This window comes from Elephas maximus, chromosome 20 (assembly GCF_024166365.1).
Source record: "Elephas maximus indicus isolate mEleMax1 chromosome 20, mEleMax1 primary haplotype, whole genome shotgun sequence".
In the NCBI taxonomy this organism is placed as follows: domain Eukaryota; kingdom Metazoa; phylum Chordata; class Mammalia; order Proboscidea; family Elephantidae; genus Elephas; species Elephas maximus.
Genome location: NC_064838.1, coordinates 64642514 through 64662097, shown reverse-complemented (window position 1 = coordinate 64662097; position 19584 = coordinate 64642514). Strand labels below are relative to the sequence as shown.

The window sequence follows — 19584 nt, the reverse complement described above, 5'->3', positions numbered from 1 at the left end:
GAAGGGCTCCAGTGTTTGGTATTCTGGTGAGACTGACAATTGCAGAATTGTGGTTTTATTGTGGCCCTTAGCTGCTGAGCTCCAGGCAGGAGCGTGTTCTTTTAAAACAACAAGAAAAAAAGGGAAAAGAAACAGAAAAAATAAATAAATAAAGTAGAGCATTTTATTTTCTCCTGCTGGTACCCGAAAGCTAAACGGATATTAATATATGGTGTGTGTGTGTGGGTGTGCGTGTGTATCTGTGCAAGTGTGTGTGTGCACGTGGGTGTGTATACACGTGTGTGTGCGTGTGAGCAAGTCTGTGTGTGCCTGAGATTGGTTCAAATACCAAAAGGAGCTGAAATGTTACTGATGATGTAACAGTAATATAAATTTGCCACCTGTAAGTGATCAGGCTTACATCCTTTTTCTCTAGACTTTGTTCGCTCAGATCAATAATGTGAATATGTTGATGTCTAATTCAGAGAACGCATTAAGATGGTGCGTTTGTATAAGCCTCTGCTTAAATTTAGTGATTTACTTTCAAATGTCTTCTTCTTAATAATCAGTCTGAGGACCCCTTGTCATAAATTCCTTAACCACACGGCACATCTCTTGTTTACAGATGAGGTTCAAGGTAAATTTTCAGAATGTCTACACTTCTTTAAAAAATAAAATAAACTGCTGTTATATTTTCCTTACCTATTTCAAGATAAAAACCTATTTCTCTGAAAAGATAGTAAAGTTAAATTTTAATTCTGAAACCAACCAGCTTCTCCAGCAGTTTCTTCAAGCCTTTAGCTGCTTGGAGCGGACAGGACCTTAGAACAGGTTCGGGAGATAGTGGTCCAGAATAGAGCTTGCCTCCTTGCATAATGATCTCAGCGAGACCTTCAGTCTCTTCTGCACTCCTATGTCTCTTTCTCTTAAAAAAAAAAAAAAAAAAAACACAGTAGTTCTCCTGCTCACCAGTTTTTCCTTCAAACTACAATTAACCATGTTTATAAGCTCTCTTTGAACTCTTTGGAGTTTAGCAGTTGGTAAATATTTGTTTCTTCATTCCCTAGTCTTTGAGAGCTCAGGCCCTGGGCCAAGGGGATTCAATATGGTGGGTATAAATTTCTCAGTAAGAATGCTATCCAAAGCAAGCAGTGCATGTGTGCCTTAACCAGCCTCGATACAGATGTCCTCGTGTGTCCACTGCGGCCCGTGGAGCGCTTCCGAGACCTGCGTCCTGACGAGGTGGCCGATTTGTTTCAGGCAACCCAGAGAGTCGGGACGGTGGTGGAGCAGCATTTCCATGGTACCTCCCTCACCTTTTCCATGCAGGTGAGTGTGCATATTGCCCCAAACTGATTTCTTTTTATTCTCTTTTCAAATCCTAGCATTGGGTCTTCTACTTCTTTTAACCTGGCATCTCACTGGGAGAGAAGCTGTAATTGTTCTCATTCTAAAAAGCAGAAAAATGTGTTATTGATCCAGGGCAGCCCTACTGTCTGATGGCCCCCAGATGGCCTGTGGAGTATCAGCTGAGGCAATGTCTGAGGCATTGTTTCCAAGGCACACGGAAACAGTGAACGTATGATTTTGTGGTCATTAAGACTTTCTAAATCTTTTACTGGAACTGGTGCTCACCATGTAATATCCACTTAATGATAAATACATTTTGAGCACTGCATGGGCTAAGCCCTGCCCTAGTTCCAGGGGAGCAGTGATATGCAGGTTAGGTGGGGCTTTGCCCCCATAGGGCTTACCTTTTCTCTCCCTTTGATTCAAACCTGGGTGACTAATCATGGATTTGTCAGGAGCTGGACTGATCGATTGGATGTGGCCAACTCCCCAGTGAAGACATGAGGTTACGGTCACAGAGACCTTTAGACAGAGCTTGAGCAAGCATGCTTCAGGGTGGGAGAAGGAAGACACCGAGTAAATGAGTAGAAGCCTACGAGGTGCCCCGTCAGAGCCTCTGTGGAAAGAGGTGGGGGTATCAATTTATCATGTAGTCAATGGAGTAAAGTCCTTTGTGGCTCTGAAATTTGATGACTCTGCAAAACCCCTTTGGAAAGGAATGGAATGTTCTATGATGTGGAACTTTGTACTTAGCACTGAATGTTTATCTTCCTTCCTTTGTCCCCATCATTCTCCACCATGGACCTCCAAAGAGACCAGAAAAAGAAAGCCAAGGTTTTCAGGCTATAAAAGGTGTGACTCAAAATGCTCTTTCTGCTCCTTAAAAACAATTTTTTTTTTTGCTGCCATGTCTGTGTTGAGCGTATCTAAACTTCCCATAAAATACTGTGTGTGTGTGTCACCATCTGAGTCACCTATAGGCAGCTCATCCAGCTTAGGGAGGGTGTATCAAGCTTAGGCTGCCACCCATGTATTTAGAGAGACCAAATGATGGCAAGTGGGTGAAGACATCTGTCAGTGTTTAATGAAATACAATAAGAAAAGTCATGTTTACAGTAGAGGACCAGTGCTGGCTATCTAGCATGATTCACTAGAGAATTAAGTGAATAATGTAAGGACTGGGATGTGCATAGCATTGAGAGAGTACTCCCCCATCTGCAGTGTTTCTCCATCTTTTTTTTTTTTACTCTACACCACCGTAAGAAATATATTTATTTCACAGTCACATATGCACCACTACCCTACATACACATTGTCGTTGCTAGTTGTCGTCAAGGTGACTCCAACTCAGGGCAACCCCATGTGTACAGAGTAGAACGCACAGGGTTTTCCAGTCTATGACCTTTGGGAAGCAGATCACCAGACTGTCCTCTGAGGAGCCTCTAAATATGTTCGGACCACCAACCTTTCGGCTGGTAGTCTAGTACTTAACTGTTTGCACTACCAAGGGACCCCTAAAGCACACACCCGTTGCCATCGGGTCGATTCGGACTCATAACAACCTATAGAGTAGAATAGAGTAGAACTGCCCCATAGGGTTTTCAAGGAGCAACTGGTGGATTTGAGCTGCTGACCTTTTTTTTTTTTTTGGTTAGCAGCCAAGTACTTAACCACTTTGCCACCAGGACTCTAGCACATACACGTAGACCTATATAAACAAAGGAAATCAAAATTTCACAAAACTGTTTTGTGCACTCTGATAGTTTTTGGCCTTGTATATTCTGATTTCTTTTCTTTTTTTAATTGCAGGTCACAACTCATTAAGTTCACTTCATGACCCACTAATGGGTTGTGACTCCAAGTCTGCAAACCAGTGATAAACACAGTTCCACTTAGTCCTCACCACTGCAGGGCAGGGATTCTCACCCCCTTAGTCAGGCAATAACACTGACGGTCAGAGAGGTAGAGAGGCTGCCAAAAGCTGCTCAGTCCTTACTCAGTTTTGGAATTTCTGATTTTAGATGCATAGCTTTTTCTACTGTCCCCAAACCAACTAAACAAATGCTTTGGCTTTGTATTTTGGGTGGTGACTGGGTGAGTTTGCTCATTTTCAACAAAGGAAATAGTTTTGTTGGGTTTTGAAGGCTGAGTGGGGGAACTAGGGTGGGAAAAATGCCTAGCTACAAAGGAATGCTTCCACCTCCCTTCCCCAAGGTCAGAACAGCCAGAGAAGACCCCCTACCTTGGATGCTCTTCCCATATGACATCCATTGTTTTTGTTTCATGGATTCTGTTTACAGCAGACTCCTGAATAGAGACTTACAGTCATCAGACATCAATTAAACTGCATCTGACTTAAAGATAACCGAAAGGTGCGGTATTTCACCTCCCCAATCGTTTTCAGTCTTCCTTTAACGCAATTAAATCTATAGCCAAGTGCAAAGAGCATGAAAGTAGCAAGGGTATGCTCGCTGGATGATTTATATCATTTTTATGCATAACTTCTCATCTATTCTTAGGCAGAAATGGCGAAGTGTCTGGTCCCATACGTTTGAAGCAGATGGTCCCCATGAGAATACTATAAATTAACACACAATGAAATTGGATCTAAATTATTAATGGGCAATATTTCTGGATAAGCAGGAGATACCGTCTACCTGTCCTTACCTCTGCTTTTTTTTCCCCCGCTTATAGGATGGCCCCGAAGCTGGACAGACTGTGAAGGTGAGTGCTTATTATATGCATACAAATTAATAAGAAGCAGTTATGAGAACCAATAAAAAATCAAACTGAGCCATCTGCAGGATGGCTGTTTCATGATGTCATCTTCCAGGTCAGAGAGACCCTCAGTGCTACTGCCATAAATCCTGACATTATAAACGGTGCCAAACAATATGTCTCCCTTTAGTTTACGAGACGTTTACCTTTTCTAGTAAAATTAGTATTGTGCAAGCGCTAAGCAGAAGCTAAAGCAGGGAGTCCTAAAACGGAAACCGAAGTCAAAGGGTTTCCTGTGGGCTAGTGCCTGAGACACAGCACACATGCTTTGTGTGGCTTTGCGGGTGACATGTTATGTTTGGGCTGTCTCTGATGTGCCTTCTCTTTCTTCCCACAGTTCACATTTGCCTCTTCACTCCTGTGGGGGTCCCCAGGGTTCCTCTCTTCACCCAGGCCCTGTGTTCTCTTTCCCTCCACCCCGTGCCTGCTCTCTTCCTCCTTATGAACTTCATACCAAAGTTCCAAACGTAATGGAGTCAGTGGAGCTCGCAGATGGGTTTTTAAGTGTGCTAGGAGAGGGAAGGAGGGTTGATTAGGGTAGTCTCTGCTTCCATAGTAAAAATAAAAGAATAAAGTCTTGGATGATTCTGAAGCTGGGTTTCAGCCCCTTTCATACAAATGCAAATTCCTTTGCAGTTGGGTTCTATGCACTGAGTCGGAGCACTCAAAAGTATGCCATGTTAGAAATCAAAAGTAAGTCAAGCTGGGGTACTAATGTTATCCTTTGTGAAATAAGGTTTTGTGGCTCTGAGGCTGGCTGTGAGTGGATAAGGTAATGGTTGGCACCAAACGATGCCAAATAAACGTAATTCCCTCCTGTTATTAGTTGCATTTGACTTAATGTTTAACAAAGCTGCTATAGGATCTCTGGGCAGTGGCTTTGAGGAGTAAATTTCCTGTGAGGCCTGCCAACATATGGGTTACCAAATTCTCTATGACAAAATAGGGCTGGACCTCTGACTGTTCTGGGCACACAGTGTGGCGATGTGGGCAGAGGGAATGTGAAACTTTCCTGCGTTCCACCATCCACCCTCGCACTAAATATTTAGATAGTAAAAAGGGATATAAGACCAGGAGCTTCCTTTAGAAGTCGATTTTTGAAATACAAAACAGAAATGCCTAAACCCATTTTCCCAGTTTTTTAAAAAACCTCACATTCAAATATAGATTTCAACACCACTGTGTTAGTTAGGTGGGTTACCCAGTATTTACTTGATAGAGTTCTTTTAGCCATTGAAAGCGATGCTACGGATGCATAGCTAGAAATATGGGGGAATGCAAAACCATATTGAGTGGAAGGCACAGACTGATAATATGCACACATTAAACATATCTAACATTGGTATGAATAGGTGGGTTACATGATCTCAAAATTTTATTTTAGAATTCTAAAAGGAACATTGCCCTAAGTCAGATCGACTTGAGAGCAGCTAACAATAACAACTAAGGGAGCATTAAAAATATCTGTTATAAAGACAGGCATTGAACTTATATGATTCCATGTATATGAAATATCTACAGCAAACAAATTCATAGAGACAGAAAGTAGGTTAGTGGTTGCCAAGGGCTGGGGTGAGAAAGTGGCTATTAGTGGGTAGAGTTTCTTTGAAAGATAATGAAAATGTTCTGGAATTAAATAGTGGTGATGGTTGTACAACCTTGTGAGTCTACTAAAACTCACTGAACTGTACACTCTAAAATGGTGCATTTTATTGTATATGAATAATATCTCAAGTAAAAATAATAATTTTTAAAAAAATAATAGGCATTGAGTCTAGCAGGACCAAGAACCATAGCTGTAGATGCTTTGACTCTGATAATGACTACTTTTTGATGCCCCAATGATCTGGCCAAAATTTTTAAGGTTTTTGTTAGCTTTGATGTGATAATGATGAAACAATTGCTAGCATATAGTTGAAACTCGGTATGTATGAGCTGCTAACAACGATTCTTGTTATCGTCATTATTTAGCTTAAGTAAATCTTTTTTATCTACATTTGTATTCTTTTATCAGCAGATTACATTGTTTTGAACATCTTTTGATTGCTTACAACAAGATCACAGAATTTCTCATTCTGAATTAGCAGGAATATTTCAAAACCTCTGTGGAATATAATGGCTAAAAGAGTCCTGCTGGCACAGTGGTTTAGCATTTGGCTGCTAACCAAAAGGTTGGCAGTTCGAATCCACCAAGTGCTCCTTGGAAACCCTACAGGGCAGTTCTACTCTGTCCCATAGGGTTGCTATGAGTCAGAATTGACTCAAAGGCAACGGGTTTGGGTTTTTTTTTTTTTTCCCAAAGAACAAGGGTGGCCAAACTTACTCAGTGTTGTGGATTGAATTGTGTTCCCCCAAAATATGTGTAGTAAATTTTAACTTCTATGCCTGTGGTTATAATCCCATTGAATGGGTTGTCTTTGTTGTTAATGAGGCAGTATTAGCATATGGTGTATCTTGAGTCAATCTCTTTTGAGATATAAAAAAACAGGCAAGGGAGGAAGCAGAGATGGGGGAAGAGAAATGAAAAGCCACATGAATATTGCCCAGGAGTAGAAGCTTAGACAAGGACCTTCTTCCAGAGCTGACAGAGAGAGAAAGTTATAGCAGGACTAGGTAATTAAGATGCTTAGTAAGGTGCTTATAGCAGGAAAACGGAAATACCAAAGTAAAAAGTAACTTCTTGTTTCATGATTCATTATTGAACTCTCCTTGTTGAGGTTTAAAAGTAGTAGAACACTATTATATTATACACCAAGTGATTTTGCAGTGATTTGGACATGCTGCAGTCTTGAGAAAAAATCTCTTTGTTCCAGTCTCAGTCCAACGTCACCTCATAGATGCCTTTTCTGATCTGATGGAGCCCTCTAGACCCCTTACTCCCTTTGCTATTGCTTTATTTGATTTCCCTCAAGGCATTCGTCACTGTGCTTTGCGAGTGTTTGTTTATGTTCCTGTGCCTATGGAGTTTCATGAGCTGCTCTAGAATGTCCACTTCATAAGGATCTGGATTCTCTAATTGTTTCTGTGGCTGTTAGGTGTGTGGGGAGGAGGATGGATACTACACTGGGACTGGGCCTGAAAGAATACATCTCCACTCCTAAGTGTCTAGCTTTAGTCAACCTGAAGTAGCAGATAATGTATACTTATATTCCAGCATGTAGTCAGGAGTGTGGGTTTCCTGGACTTTCTGTCAAGACTCTGTTGTACTCCAGGTGTCACTGTCAATTTCCACCAGTGAAACTCCAAAATTGTACTCCAAAGTGTAACTCCAACTAGCGAACTATGAAAGTATTAATAGGGATGCTGCTTAGTAAGTTTAACATGAGCTATCTCCTAGCGCAATTACTCTGTGCATCTTTGGGTGGGAGGGTGTTTTAGGTGAATTAAAGAGAGAGATTTATATCAAGCAGGTAATCTGGAATGTCATAAGAGCTATTTATAGAATATACTTACTTATTCTCTTATGTTTATGGTGCTAGAATCCTCTACCTAGAGGTTTAATTTTATAGTATTAATGCAGTGGAAGTATCTCTTAATAACTGTTGAGATATTAGCATTTACTTTTCGGGTTGCTCTAGAAGAACAAGAAAATAACTTCTTTAAAGAAGTGTGATTAATAAATTGAAGGAAAAAAGATCTACTGTTGACTGAAGAGAGTTTTGTAGCCCTAGAACAGATTTTTTCGTATGGTGGTATTTTGGATCCACAAACATAGAGGACATTTTAGCTCCTAATATAGTATTAATCCTCAGACTTTGGTGTCAATCAGAGTTTCCACAGGAATATTAGTTCTACCAACTTAGTAACCGTGTGACTTTGGGTCACCTCTTAACGTTTTTGAATCTCCATTTACTTATTTTTCAAATGGAGGACCCTATTACATTTTGTGATGGTGAGGAAAAACTGAAATGGTAGATAGCACGTGTAGCCAGCTACTTGGCTAGCCAGAGTTAGACAAACTATAGTTTGGGGTACAATCCTTCAGACTTCAAGTCTGCCCAAGACTTTTGACACCAATGGTAAGTCCGAGGGTTTCCCAAAACCACCATCAGGTTTGGTAATTTTCTAGGAGTCACAGAACTCACTAAAAGCTATCACACTCATGGTTATGGTTCGTTATAGGGAAAGGATACCGATCAAATTAGCCAAAGGAAGAGATAGGGAGGACAGAGAATTCCAAATGTGAAGATTTCCTTCCTCAAGATGTGTCACCATTTCAGTATCAATGTGCAACAGCATGCACAGAGTATTGCCAACCCAGGAAGCTCACTTGAGCTTCTGTGTCCTAAAATTTTACTGGGACTTCATTACATAGGCATGACTGATTGATTGATTGTCCATGTGGTTAAACTCAGCGTCCAGCCCCTACCCTCCCCGGATATCAGGGCCACCGTGAGTTGCCTTGTTAACATAAACTATCATTTGTAGCCTGAGGTGCCTACAGTGAATAACAAAGACTCTTACCACTCAGGAAGTTCCAGGGATTTAGAGTTTACCTCCCAGGATTCAGAGACAAATGCCAGCGCTCTCTTTAGCCAAGTCTAAATTCATTCCTACACACGGGTACATTTTAATCTTTCAGTAAAATGGTAGGTGTAGTTGTTGCTGCTATGGCAGTGGTGGTGATGGTTGTAGCTATTGGGAGTTTATCTTTTGTTTATTTAATACATCTATTTTATTTTACTTTTGTTTGCAATATAAATCTGTTTTCTTTCATCATTTCATCCATCAAGTTGATTTGCTGGGAGGGAACTATGTCTAGAAACATTGTGTACTTGTGTCTGTGGTTTGCCTCTAAAGCTCAGTAGGCTGTATAAAAGGTTTCCTGTTGGTCTGTATCCCCGAGTAGGGGAGTCTCATAGTATGTCCTTGCCTGTCTGGATGTAGAGTGTGGAGATGAGGCCTAAGAGAGCCGTCTTATATCTCACCAAGTCCTTCCAGTCTCAGCATCTCTTCAGATCAAGATGGTCAAAACAAATTTGGCTCTAGAAGATATACAATCTGCTATGAGACAAAACCAAGTCCAATCTTTATGTGAAACTGTAATCATGAGACACTCCTTCTGCTGTGGACTCTATCAGGCCCACACAAAAAAGCCGATCAAGTCCCATAGGTAGGTGAGAGCTGCACAATTGTACCCTGAGTTTAAAGGGCTAAAGCCTAGTGAACTCTAGTTTTTTTTTTTTTATATACATCTTCTGTTGCCAAAATTTGGGAATTGGGGCTCTAAAGAACATTTTAAAATTTTTATTTATTTGATATATGTTTACTTATTTGCCCAGTAAGTATTTTTCTGAGCATCTACTACTGGATCAGCCTCTCAAGGCTTTGATAATTTGGGGAAAGCTCTGCGTTATTCTCTCCAGAAAAATTCACATAGGACCATAGGTGCAGCATTTTGTACATATTTGCAAATGGATCATGGTCCACTGAAGGTGGATCAAGGTCCGCTAGTGGACCTCAGATTAAAACACCTAGTCTTCTCAGGGGGAGGGGGGATGCCAAAATAGAGAAAGCTTACAGGCTGGTTTGGAAAAATGTAGGACTAGTCCATTCATAATTCTAACATATGTTCAAAAGTGAAAGTTACATAAAAAGGAACATACACAGAAACAATACATTTACTCCGTTCAGGACAGGCCTGATGGCACTGGGGGATGGAGTTGGCTAGGGTTTGCACCCATGTGGAATCAGGAACAAGGCCAACTTTGCCGCTCAGTGTCCTTGGGCCATAAGTTCATTTTTCTGAATCTTTCTGTGTCTCAGTTTTCTCATCTTTGTAAAATATGCTAAGACTGGGCTTCAGGAGCATGTACCTGGCACTGATATTGTCGGTAGCCCTGCAAAGGGCACTTAATTATAATACAGTGAAATTTCTCACTATTAATTACTGCCTTTCAGATTAAATTCTTGAGAAAACTTTCCTCTGATCGTATGATTTATGCTCTTTGAATATCTTATTTGAACTTGTTACAAAAATGGCATTTGAATGTTCAGATCTGCCTTATTAAAAAAAAAAAAATTTTTTTTTTTTTTTTAAAGGGGGAAAAAATATTGACTCCTTCTATCCTGCTGTTTCTAGCCTCTACTAACAAGTAAGCCATGACTGTTAACTTAGAGTGTACTTCACTATTACCTGAAGTCAGTTTTCAAAGTCCGGAAACCTGCCTGCCCCTATGCTGGTTCAATAGGTGTAGCTTGCAGCCTAAGACTCTGCATTTTAACAGACACGTTAAGTGATTCTGGTGCACACTGCTGGCTAAAAAGCACAGCCCAGTGTAGAGCCACATTCCAGAGAGTGACCAGAAACAGTGGGAAGGAATCTCCACATAGCCACTGCTCTCACCCAGACTAATGCGTGAGAAAGGTCTGGTGTGCACTGAAAGGAGAAACACAAGTCTTGAAAATGAAAATAATTTTGTTCTGTTTTCTGTTATTTATTATTTTCATCTGGAAAGAAATTTCAAGAGAGCTGTAATTTGCCAAAGGACTTTTATCCTTTGATTAAAGCCATGACGAAAAGTGCCTTGCCTATGTTTATACCTAATGTGTGTATTCAGTGCCTGAAGAATTCTTATCTTCAGGATGCAGTCATTTTTATCTTGTGGAATTGCCTTAAAATTTGCTTCTGTGCTCTCAGAAGGACTCTAGTTTGACTCAGTTTGGTAAACCAAAAACAATCGTGATCTTGGAGGGTAGATTTAGATTTACTAATGGGAGTGGTGGCCCTTGAGGCATCTTGAGGCTCTGTGCCCTTTTCCTCTGGCATATTAAAGCCCGAGAATACCCCACCGCCTACACCCTTTTTGGGGCAAAGCCCCTGATACCCAACTCCCTAGGCAGTAGAGGGGGCCATGAGCTGTCTCCTTTGGGAAACTTCCTCTCTGTTACTAAACCCCAATCCCTCTTCTAAAAATGTATCAAATTCATTGAATTTTTCCATTTCTGATTGGTTAATTTTGACTTGCATGCCAATTGGGTCAGAGTCCTGAAACAAAAAATTGACCAAAGCCCTCTGGTATTCTCATGTTCTAATTTATTTTCTCCCTTTTCTTTCTAACTGACAGCAAAGGTAAAGTTTTGGGGGGTTGAGCCATTGGAGAAGGGCTGAGGATGGGGAGGGGGTAGGGGTTCCAGAATCCGGCACTTAAGACCTACTGAGGACAAATGAGGACTCTGCAGCCAGTCTGCCTGGTTTCAGTCCCAGATCTGCCACGTACCAGTTGAGTGATCCTGGGCAAGTCAGCCTCTCTGAGTCCCAGCATCCCCCGTTTGTAAACAGGACTCTTAATGAGAGCCGTCTCTCTTAGGGACATTGTAAGGACAAATGGATTAATGCATGCAAATGTCTTTAAAACAGTGCCTGATACATAGTAAAGTCTCAGTAAATGTCCCTGCTATTTTTGTAATTTTTATTTCAGACTCACTTAACCCTCTAAAGTAGGCAGTAATGTTTGACACTTGGGGAAACAGACATTTACACAGATAAACCGACTTCTCCCAACGAAGCACAGTTGACAGGCAGTGAAGCTGGGAGCCAAACCCAGGCCTGTTTGACTCCCCAAAGCTCAACTCTGCGTTACGCGCCGTGGCCAGACTGTTTCTGAAAACACCGAGTACTCAGCAAGCGGAGCTGAAGAAGCAGAAAGAGAGGCTCTGCAAATATTTTGTCGCGTTTAACACAGATTGGTCTGTATTATTTTGTTCCGGTTAGAATGATGTTACCTTCCATCAAGAAATATTCAGAGGACTCTTCTTGCTTAACTTTATCACACAGGTTAACTAACCTAAACGCTGCTTTACTGCTGTGTGTTTATGTACAGCGATGTTCAGCTTTCCTCTTTTTTAAGATCTCTATTTTTGTGTGTGAATGCATAAACGTGGTAAATATTGCAGGTACATTCTTAATGTCAGTTTTTTACAGGTTTCAATAGACTTTTTCTTGTACCTGAGGTTCAGAGTGTTGAAGGTAAGAAAACTCATAGTCTGATGAAAATAAAGAGATTTATTAAGGGATAAAAATCCATTCAAACTGGGAACTATGTGGCTCATGAAAACGACATCACAAACTCCAAGGCACGATAATCACTCAAATGTTTTTATAGGGTTTAGACAAAGGGGGGGCACTACAAAATTCTTGGTTTTCAGGCATTTAGGGGAGTTAGAGGTGGGCTTTCTCAAAGGGGGCTTGTCACTGATTGCGGGTAACATGTAGCTGGACTTCAGTGATTGGAGACTTACCTTAAGTTGTAGAGATACGGGCAGGTAGGGGGACACATGGGTGGGGGGCTCACAAGACAATTGTAGGACCTGCTTTTACTCTGCTTTCTCAAGCAGTCTCTTCTGGGCCCCCACTGTAAAGGAGATTTTTCTACAATGCCATGTGTTCCCTCCTGGAACAGGCTGCTTCTGCTGGACCACAGAGAAAAAGATTTCCTTCAGGGTGTATTTTTAAGGAATAAAGTTAAGCACAGGAGAGAAAAACTGCTGTTTTAAAATGGAATTTGTTCTCAGTCTGGTGCCAGAGTGCTCTACTTATACCAAATGCCTCATATAATTTTGGGAGTCTCTCTCTCAAGTGCTTGGGGTTTCTATTTAATCACTATAAGATCAAATAGCCTGTGAAAGGTAAATGTTTGGTAAACCCTAAAATGCTACCTACATGTGAGGTGTTACTATCCAGAATCTGCGTCTTGTCTCTTCTGATGCAGTAAGGCCAATTACTCGTGCTCGCCAATTTCCTCTGGGTAGTATATAATTATATATATATAAAGCAAATAATTGAAGGGAAGAATGAATTACTCTGTCTCACCATTTCGCTATGTATGTTTCAGGAGTAGGACATCATGTGTCAAATTCTCTAACCTCCTATCACAAAATCATTCTAACATCAAATTTTTAAACTGGTAACATCTAAACAACTTAAAAAAAAAAAACAACTGGCTTTGCCAAATTGTCAATTCTTTAAAAAAAAAAAACAGATAAAATTAGCCCAGTTAATCATGTGATAATAATTCAGTAGTTTTGATTAAATATAAGTGGTCAGTTCTTTGTCTCAGTCAAAGGACCATTAGTCATAGACCAGCGCTAAGATAATTCATGTTGAATGGGGAAAGAATTTCTCACTATATTTGATCTGATCCTTAAATCCAGAATGGAGAGTGAGAGTCCATAAAATAACATGTATTTTGGCTGAAATTGGATGGTTCAGTGAAATAGATACAGATGACTTTACAACCTTTTGCTTCAGGAGTCATTAACAGTGGGAAAAGTTAAATGTAAAAGCAAGTTGCTTATAAAAACCCATTGCCATCAAGTAGATTCCAACTCTAGCGACCGCATAGGACAGAGTAGAACCATCCCATAGGGTTTCCAAGGCTGTAATCTTTATGGAAGCAGACTGTGGCGTGAACAGCAGCCCTTTCGGCTAACAGCCAAGTGCTTAGCCATTGCACCACTAGGGCTGCTTCCGCTCTAATAGGCTAGCCATAATATAATTTAAACCCATGCAGCTCTATATGTTGCTTAGGGATAGGGGCATAAGTGGGATTGATAATTACACAATTTAGTTTTAGGTTTGTCTGGGGCAGAGGTATTGGGAAAAGGAGCATGGCCTGGGGGTTTAGGGGGATACACAGGGGGCTACAACTCTATACAGTGTTTTATGTTTAAATTGAGTAATGTGTTGGGTTTTTAATGTACTTGTTCATTATATTCTTCTTTATACTTTTTTGTACCATACATATGTTTAAATGTGTTTAAATATATATATAGCTATCTCTGTAATTTGTATTTTATAGGGGCCCCATAGGAATAATTTTCCATCAAGAAATTACTATTAAAATTTATTCTTTTAGTGTTGTTGTCTTTAGTATATGACTGGTTCTTATACCTCCTATATTCAAATCTCTGAGGATGGGGCCCATGAAATGGATTTTTGAAAAGCCCACAGTTGTTTCTCATGGTTAACTGGGCTTGTGAGCTGGTGTTTTATTTACTTATAGAAATGTACTTTGATTCTTGTTCTAGATGGCCTGGACTTGATTGTTACTCCCATAAAACCAAAACAAAAAAACCTGTTGCTATTGAGTCAATTCCAACTTATAGCAACCCCATAGGACAGAGTAGAACTTTCCCATAGGATTTCCAAGGAGCAGCTGGTAGGTTTGAACTGCTGACCTTTTTGGTTAGCAGCCAATCTCTTAACCACTGCGCCACCAGGGCTCCTGTTACTTCTATACTCATCTTGAATTACTTCAGTCCCTTTCAGGGGCTCCTCTTTACCCTTTATCCCAAAGTCAATAATAAAGTAATTCTTATCATCCAAGAAACAGCTGGAAAAGTGAGGATTTGATAGCCAAGCCTGGGTCAGATGGAAACCAGCTTAATGAATAATAGACATCGCGCCCTGCAGAGCCACAGACAGGGAAGAATTAGAATAATGACCTTCCTAATGACATTTGAGTGAGAAATATTGTGTTAGTAAGAATCTGTAATAGCCCTCAGGCCAAACACAGTGAGAAATTCTTCCCCCCATTTAATGTGAATTATATTAGTGCTGGGAAAGGGTAATTTTGAAATTTTAACTTTGCATGTCATGAGGCATCAATCCTACACCTGTAGTTTAATAGCAGATCCTGTCTCTGGAGAAGCCTCTTATGTGCCAAGATCAGGAAAATAGAGTCATACATGTCTAGAAGCCTTTCAAATCAGAATAATCCTAAACCTCAGGGATAGAGGACAAATATATATAGATGTTTGAAATCCTTTTGCAGTCATTCAACATGAGAATAACATTACTAGATTCCGGTAATGAAAACTCATTTCTTTCCCCAGTAGTTTATTCTTTTAAATAAGCTTTTCTTGTTTCTGATGTTGCTTGAAAAATAAACACAAAGGTGTTTAGGTTGTTGACCTTGCCTAAAGTGGCTTAGAAGAATAAACAACATCGAGTGAACATAGTGAAAGCACCAAATAATCTGTTTCTTCAGGGTGAAGTCCGTTTATCCTAATGTTCACATTCAGATCGCTCACCGAAGGGTCTATATATCAGTACCTGGTCCCTGAAAAAAAATTTTTTTTTTCTTATCATGCATTCTTTCCTGGTGCCCTGAAAAACAACCCAACAGGGCCTTTCATGTTTCAATTCATCTGTTGGTTGTAAATGGTATAAATTCCCAGATGTAATCAGGTCCTAGCAGTATAATTTTGATTCAACTGTTCAGCCATGGAAGGAATAAATGTGATTCCAAGTTCAGCTTTGCCATCAGAGACCACAGATGAATCTCATTCTTGAGGAAGAAACTCAGAGCATGGGATAACTCAGAGAACCCCAGAGGGACAAGTGACCTTGGAAGTCATTTAGGGCAGCCTCCTTCCTATTCTACAAATAATGCTCCCTATAGCATTTATGGAAACCCTGGTGGCGTAGAGGTTAAGTGCTGTGGCTGCTAACCAAAGGGTCGGCAGTTTGAATCCTCCAGGCACTCCTTGGAAACTCTACGGGGCAGTTCTACTCTGTCCTGTAGGGTCGCTATGAGTCGGCATCAACTCAACAGCACTGGGTTTGGTGTTTTTTTGTTTTTTTTACAGCACATATGTTAGCCTATTCTCTTCCTCTGGGGTTTCGGGATTCTCTTCCTCTATACTGAGGAACCCAGGTATAGAGATAGATGCTCTCAGTTCTGAACAGCCCTGTTCTAGGGTTGATGTTGGAATTCTTCTGACTACCAAAGGTACCCCATTGCTGCCCCCCAGAAAATGAACATCTTGCTTACTCATGTATGTCTGTCTAGCATTCATTCTTTAATTTAGACTTCTAGTACCTAATATGTGCCAATTACTGTCCCAGGTCCTGGGAGACCAAGAAGAATGAGACATAGTCTTTGTCTTTGAAATAAATACTGTGATAGAGGAAGGCCAAGGGGGCTATAAAAATTCTGTAGTTTCTATTATTTCCTTCTCCCAATAAGTATCTAAACCCAAAAAACCAAAAACCCACTGCCATCGAGTCAATTCCGAGTAGAACTGCCCCATAGAGAATAAGTATCTATTACTCAGTAATTATTACTATGTGCTGAGTACTGCCAGACCCCAGTGTACAGTAGAAGATACAACAGCAAAGAAACAACTCTCAGCTTATTGTCTTCCCTTCCCTATATCCAAGGGAACAAAGAAAATAATTATGGATTCTGAGATGGGCTGTAGGGTGGTGGTGGCCACTGTAGACAGATGATCAGGGAAGTCCAACCGATGCGGTGACATGTAAGTTGAGACCCAAGGGACGATAAGGACTCAACCAGGCAAAGAGCTAGGCAAGAAAGAATGTTACAGGCAGAGGAAACAGCAGTGGGAATGAACTTGGCACATCTGGGAAATGATTAAAGTTCAGGTGATAGGGATTTGGGGTGGAGAGAGGGATGGTGGAAGATCTGTTTGAAGAGGTGGGCAGGAAGGCGGTCAAAGCAGGCCTGGTGTGCAGTGGTAAGGAGTTTAAAGTCTATTTTAATATTTTGGTGTTTGGATTGTAGTCTAAGGGCAGAGGATATTTCACATGTGCCTAACATGGTGGGTCACCTTAAGTTGCGTTTTAAGTTTCTAAGCCCACTTTTCCAGACCTTGAATAATATATAATATCTGGGCATTGTGGTTGTCCCCCTGGATCCTTCTACACTCCCCCACTCTTTAGCAGCCATCTCTAGCTGCAGATGTGTACCTTGTTTGGGCTAAGCCAGAGTGGCAAACTTTTCCTTTAAAGTGCCAGACCATACACATACCCATTTCACGCTTTGAGTGCCAAGTGGTCTCTGTCACAGTTGTACAACTCTGTTGTTATATCGTGAAGCAGCCATAGAAAATATGTAAATGAATTTGCACAAATGGACATGACTCTGTTCCAATAAAACTTTATTCACAAAAGCAGGTGATGGGCCAGATGTGGCCTGAGGGCCATAGTTTGCCACTCTTTATCTAAGTCAATGCACTCTGCCATGGTGATCACTTTAATTAATCTTGAATTAGAGCATGGGGTTCCCTCTGTTGGCATGGAGGGCTTGTATCCATTGGTTGTGGGAAGGAAGGCTTTCTTTAGCACGGCTTGTGAATGAGAATACAGGTGACGCTGACAGCTGCTGGCAGTCATCTTACAGTCCCTAGGGCAGCCTGCCTTAGAGTGAAGCAGACACTGAGGCTGGAGTGGAAGAGATGGAGAGAAGCTGGATCCATTATTGAGTTACTGAATCAACTAGTCCTGAAGCCTAAACTACCTCTAGGCTTTTTCATTAGGTGATCCAATGAAGTCCTCTATTGCTTAAGCCGGGCAGAGTTGAATTTTCTGCTACTTCAAACGGAGAACAACCTCAACTAGATCATCTGCTCTAAAACATTTGGTTACTGTTACTCCTTAGCATGCTTAACTGGCAGTTTCAGTAAACTGTTCTAAAGAACTTCTGCATATCTGCAATACTCATCAAATGCCAATGGGAATCTTTGAGTGCAAGTCTGCAAATCAATGGCCCTAGAAGACCTTAGCTTCCAATGGGCCCCCTTTGGTGCATGACCACACGGTAATTCCATTAACTTTAATGCTGCTGCTGCTGCACAGAGAGGGCCCAGTTAGTCCATTCTCCCCCTTCTTTTCAGCATTAAGTCTTATCCCGCAGCTAATTCTTCAAGGCCAAGTATGTGCACTGGTGCCATTCATTTCTTGGCTTTTATTAATATATGCAGCACTCTGTCTCAGGGAGGAGTGCTAAGTGAGTACATTAAAAATGAATCCACTGCCCCATTTGTCGACTGTGAGAAAACCCCAGAGTCAGGGACATCAGTGAATTATTATTGATTGTTGTTAAGATCCAATAAAATCATAAATATGGCTCAAAACAATTACTGTGTCCACATTAGCAGATTTTCAAATCCATAACGTGCTTTGGAGCCTGGCCTCTGAGATTTAAATAAAGTGCCAGAGGGAGGAAAGTTGTATTTTAGGAATGTGATGGCCAGGGCTGGAATAGAGAAATTTATTATTTAATTTGCTGTGTAATCTAATGGAGAATAACTATTGGATTTCTAAAAAGTGAACTTGGATTAGGTTTAGGTGTCAGAAATAAAGCGGAAATACGGATCAGTGTATACTTTTTCTGAGGGCCTGTGTGGAGGGAAGAAGGACGATTCTCCCTGCAAGGACTGACTTTCCTGGGTGACCTCCCTTCCCCTCTGTGTTCTTATGGCCTGTGTCCAGATAATTGGGTTATACCTGAGACTCGCTGGCTCTGCCCAGAGACTTGCTTTTTTACTTTCTCCACCAAGTGTCAATTTTCCCCCATTTAGAAATAAATCAATTCAAAATGAATTACCCAGAGCATGCATTTTATACCATCTAGTAAATTGAAAAAAAAAAAAAGTAAATGAGTCTCTCAAGAACTCAAGGCCCCCCCTTTTCCACCCAGGCTGAATAAAATCCTTCCCTTACATGGAAGTGGCATGGAACTGTTGTCTCTACATTTTCGAGTCTTTTCATCTTTGGTGGATTTACCAGGCAGTGTTTGCTCTGTAAAATGTGCATTGGCATGTTCCCAGGCTGCTGTGCATATTTTCCGAAAATCTAACCTGCAGTCAGGCTGCCCAGTTTAAATTTCTGACTAACAACAGGTTGGAAAAAAGCCACCCATGGTGTCCGATCGCCCATTAGCCATTCCAGCGATCTAGTTCACCTGAGGCCCTGACCTCAGCTGAGCTCTGATGACAAGCACACTGGTGGCTAGGTTGTCTGGAAGGGGTTGGCTCATCTTTCAGCTCACTTCAGTAAAATAGAAAGGCAATTTGCACAAAGATAAAGGACATTTCATAGTGGTCTACGTAGAACTGGCTAACAAATTTCTACAGGCGGTCAACAAAAGCTCAAAACACCCAGCCGAGAAATGATAAATTACTACTAACTGTCCTAATTATCTCTTGATGCTGTGTTGAAACTTGACTAAATTTTGCTGAAACTTACAAATAGAAAAGAAACTTAAGGTTTAGTAAATTATCCATAATAGAATTGCTTTAAAAAAAAAAGTGAAATGGCCACCCAAAAGGACTCACATTTACCCCCAACAGTGTCCTGAGCTTTATAATGAGGTGGGGGTAGGTAGAGAGGGGTGTGTTAGATAAATTGTAATTTTAATTGAAACCTAATTGACTATACTTTGAATGCTCATTAGGTTAAGAAAGATGAGTCAACTCCCAAGATCATTATATTAATAGAAATGGTGATAAGATAGTTTGTGATAAGTTGATTTGTGGACATCATATTCTTCTCTGTACACAGCATAACTGATGTAGATTTACAGGACTCTACGGCACTGGGTTGGGTACACTGGCTAAGTGTGTTTGTCCCTTTGTATTTTGAAACAATCATCTTGTACTAACCCATCTCTTGTGTTTCGTAGTCTCAGCTTTAGGTCTTCTTATGCATAAATCCATGTTGAATTCCTC

The 19584-nt window shown here is 40.8% G+C and overlaps 1 protein-coding gene across 4 annotated transcripts in view; it reads left to right on the top strand.

Moving 5' to 3' along the window:
* The window catches only part of FHIT (fragile histidine triad diadenosine triphosphatase), a 1766300-nt gene that overhangs the window by 1441280 nt on the left and 305436 nt on the right, over nt 1–19584 (top strand). For all 4 annotated transcript variants that reach the window (XM_049863424.1, XM_049863427.1, XM_049863426.1 and 1 more), the window contains 2 exons: nt 1163–1308; nt 4024–4053. In XM_049863424.1, coding sequence (XP_049719381.1) covers nt 1163–1308; nt 4024–4053 — 176 coding nt within the window. The remainder of the gene's footprint in view (nt 1–1162; nt 1309–4023; nt 4054–19584) is intronic.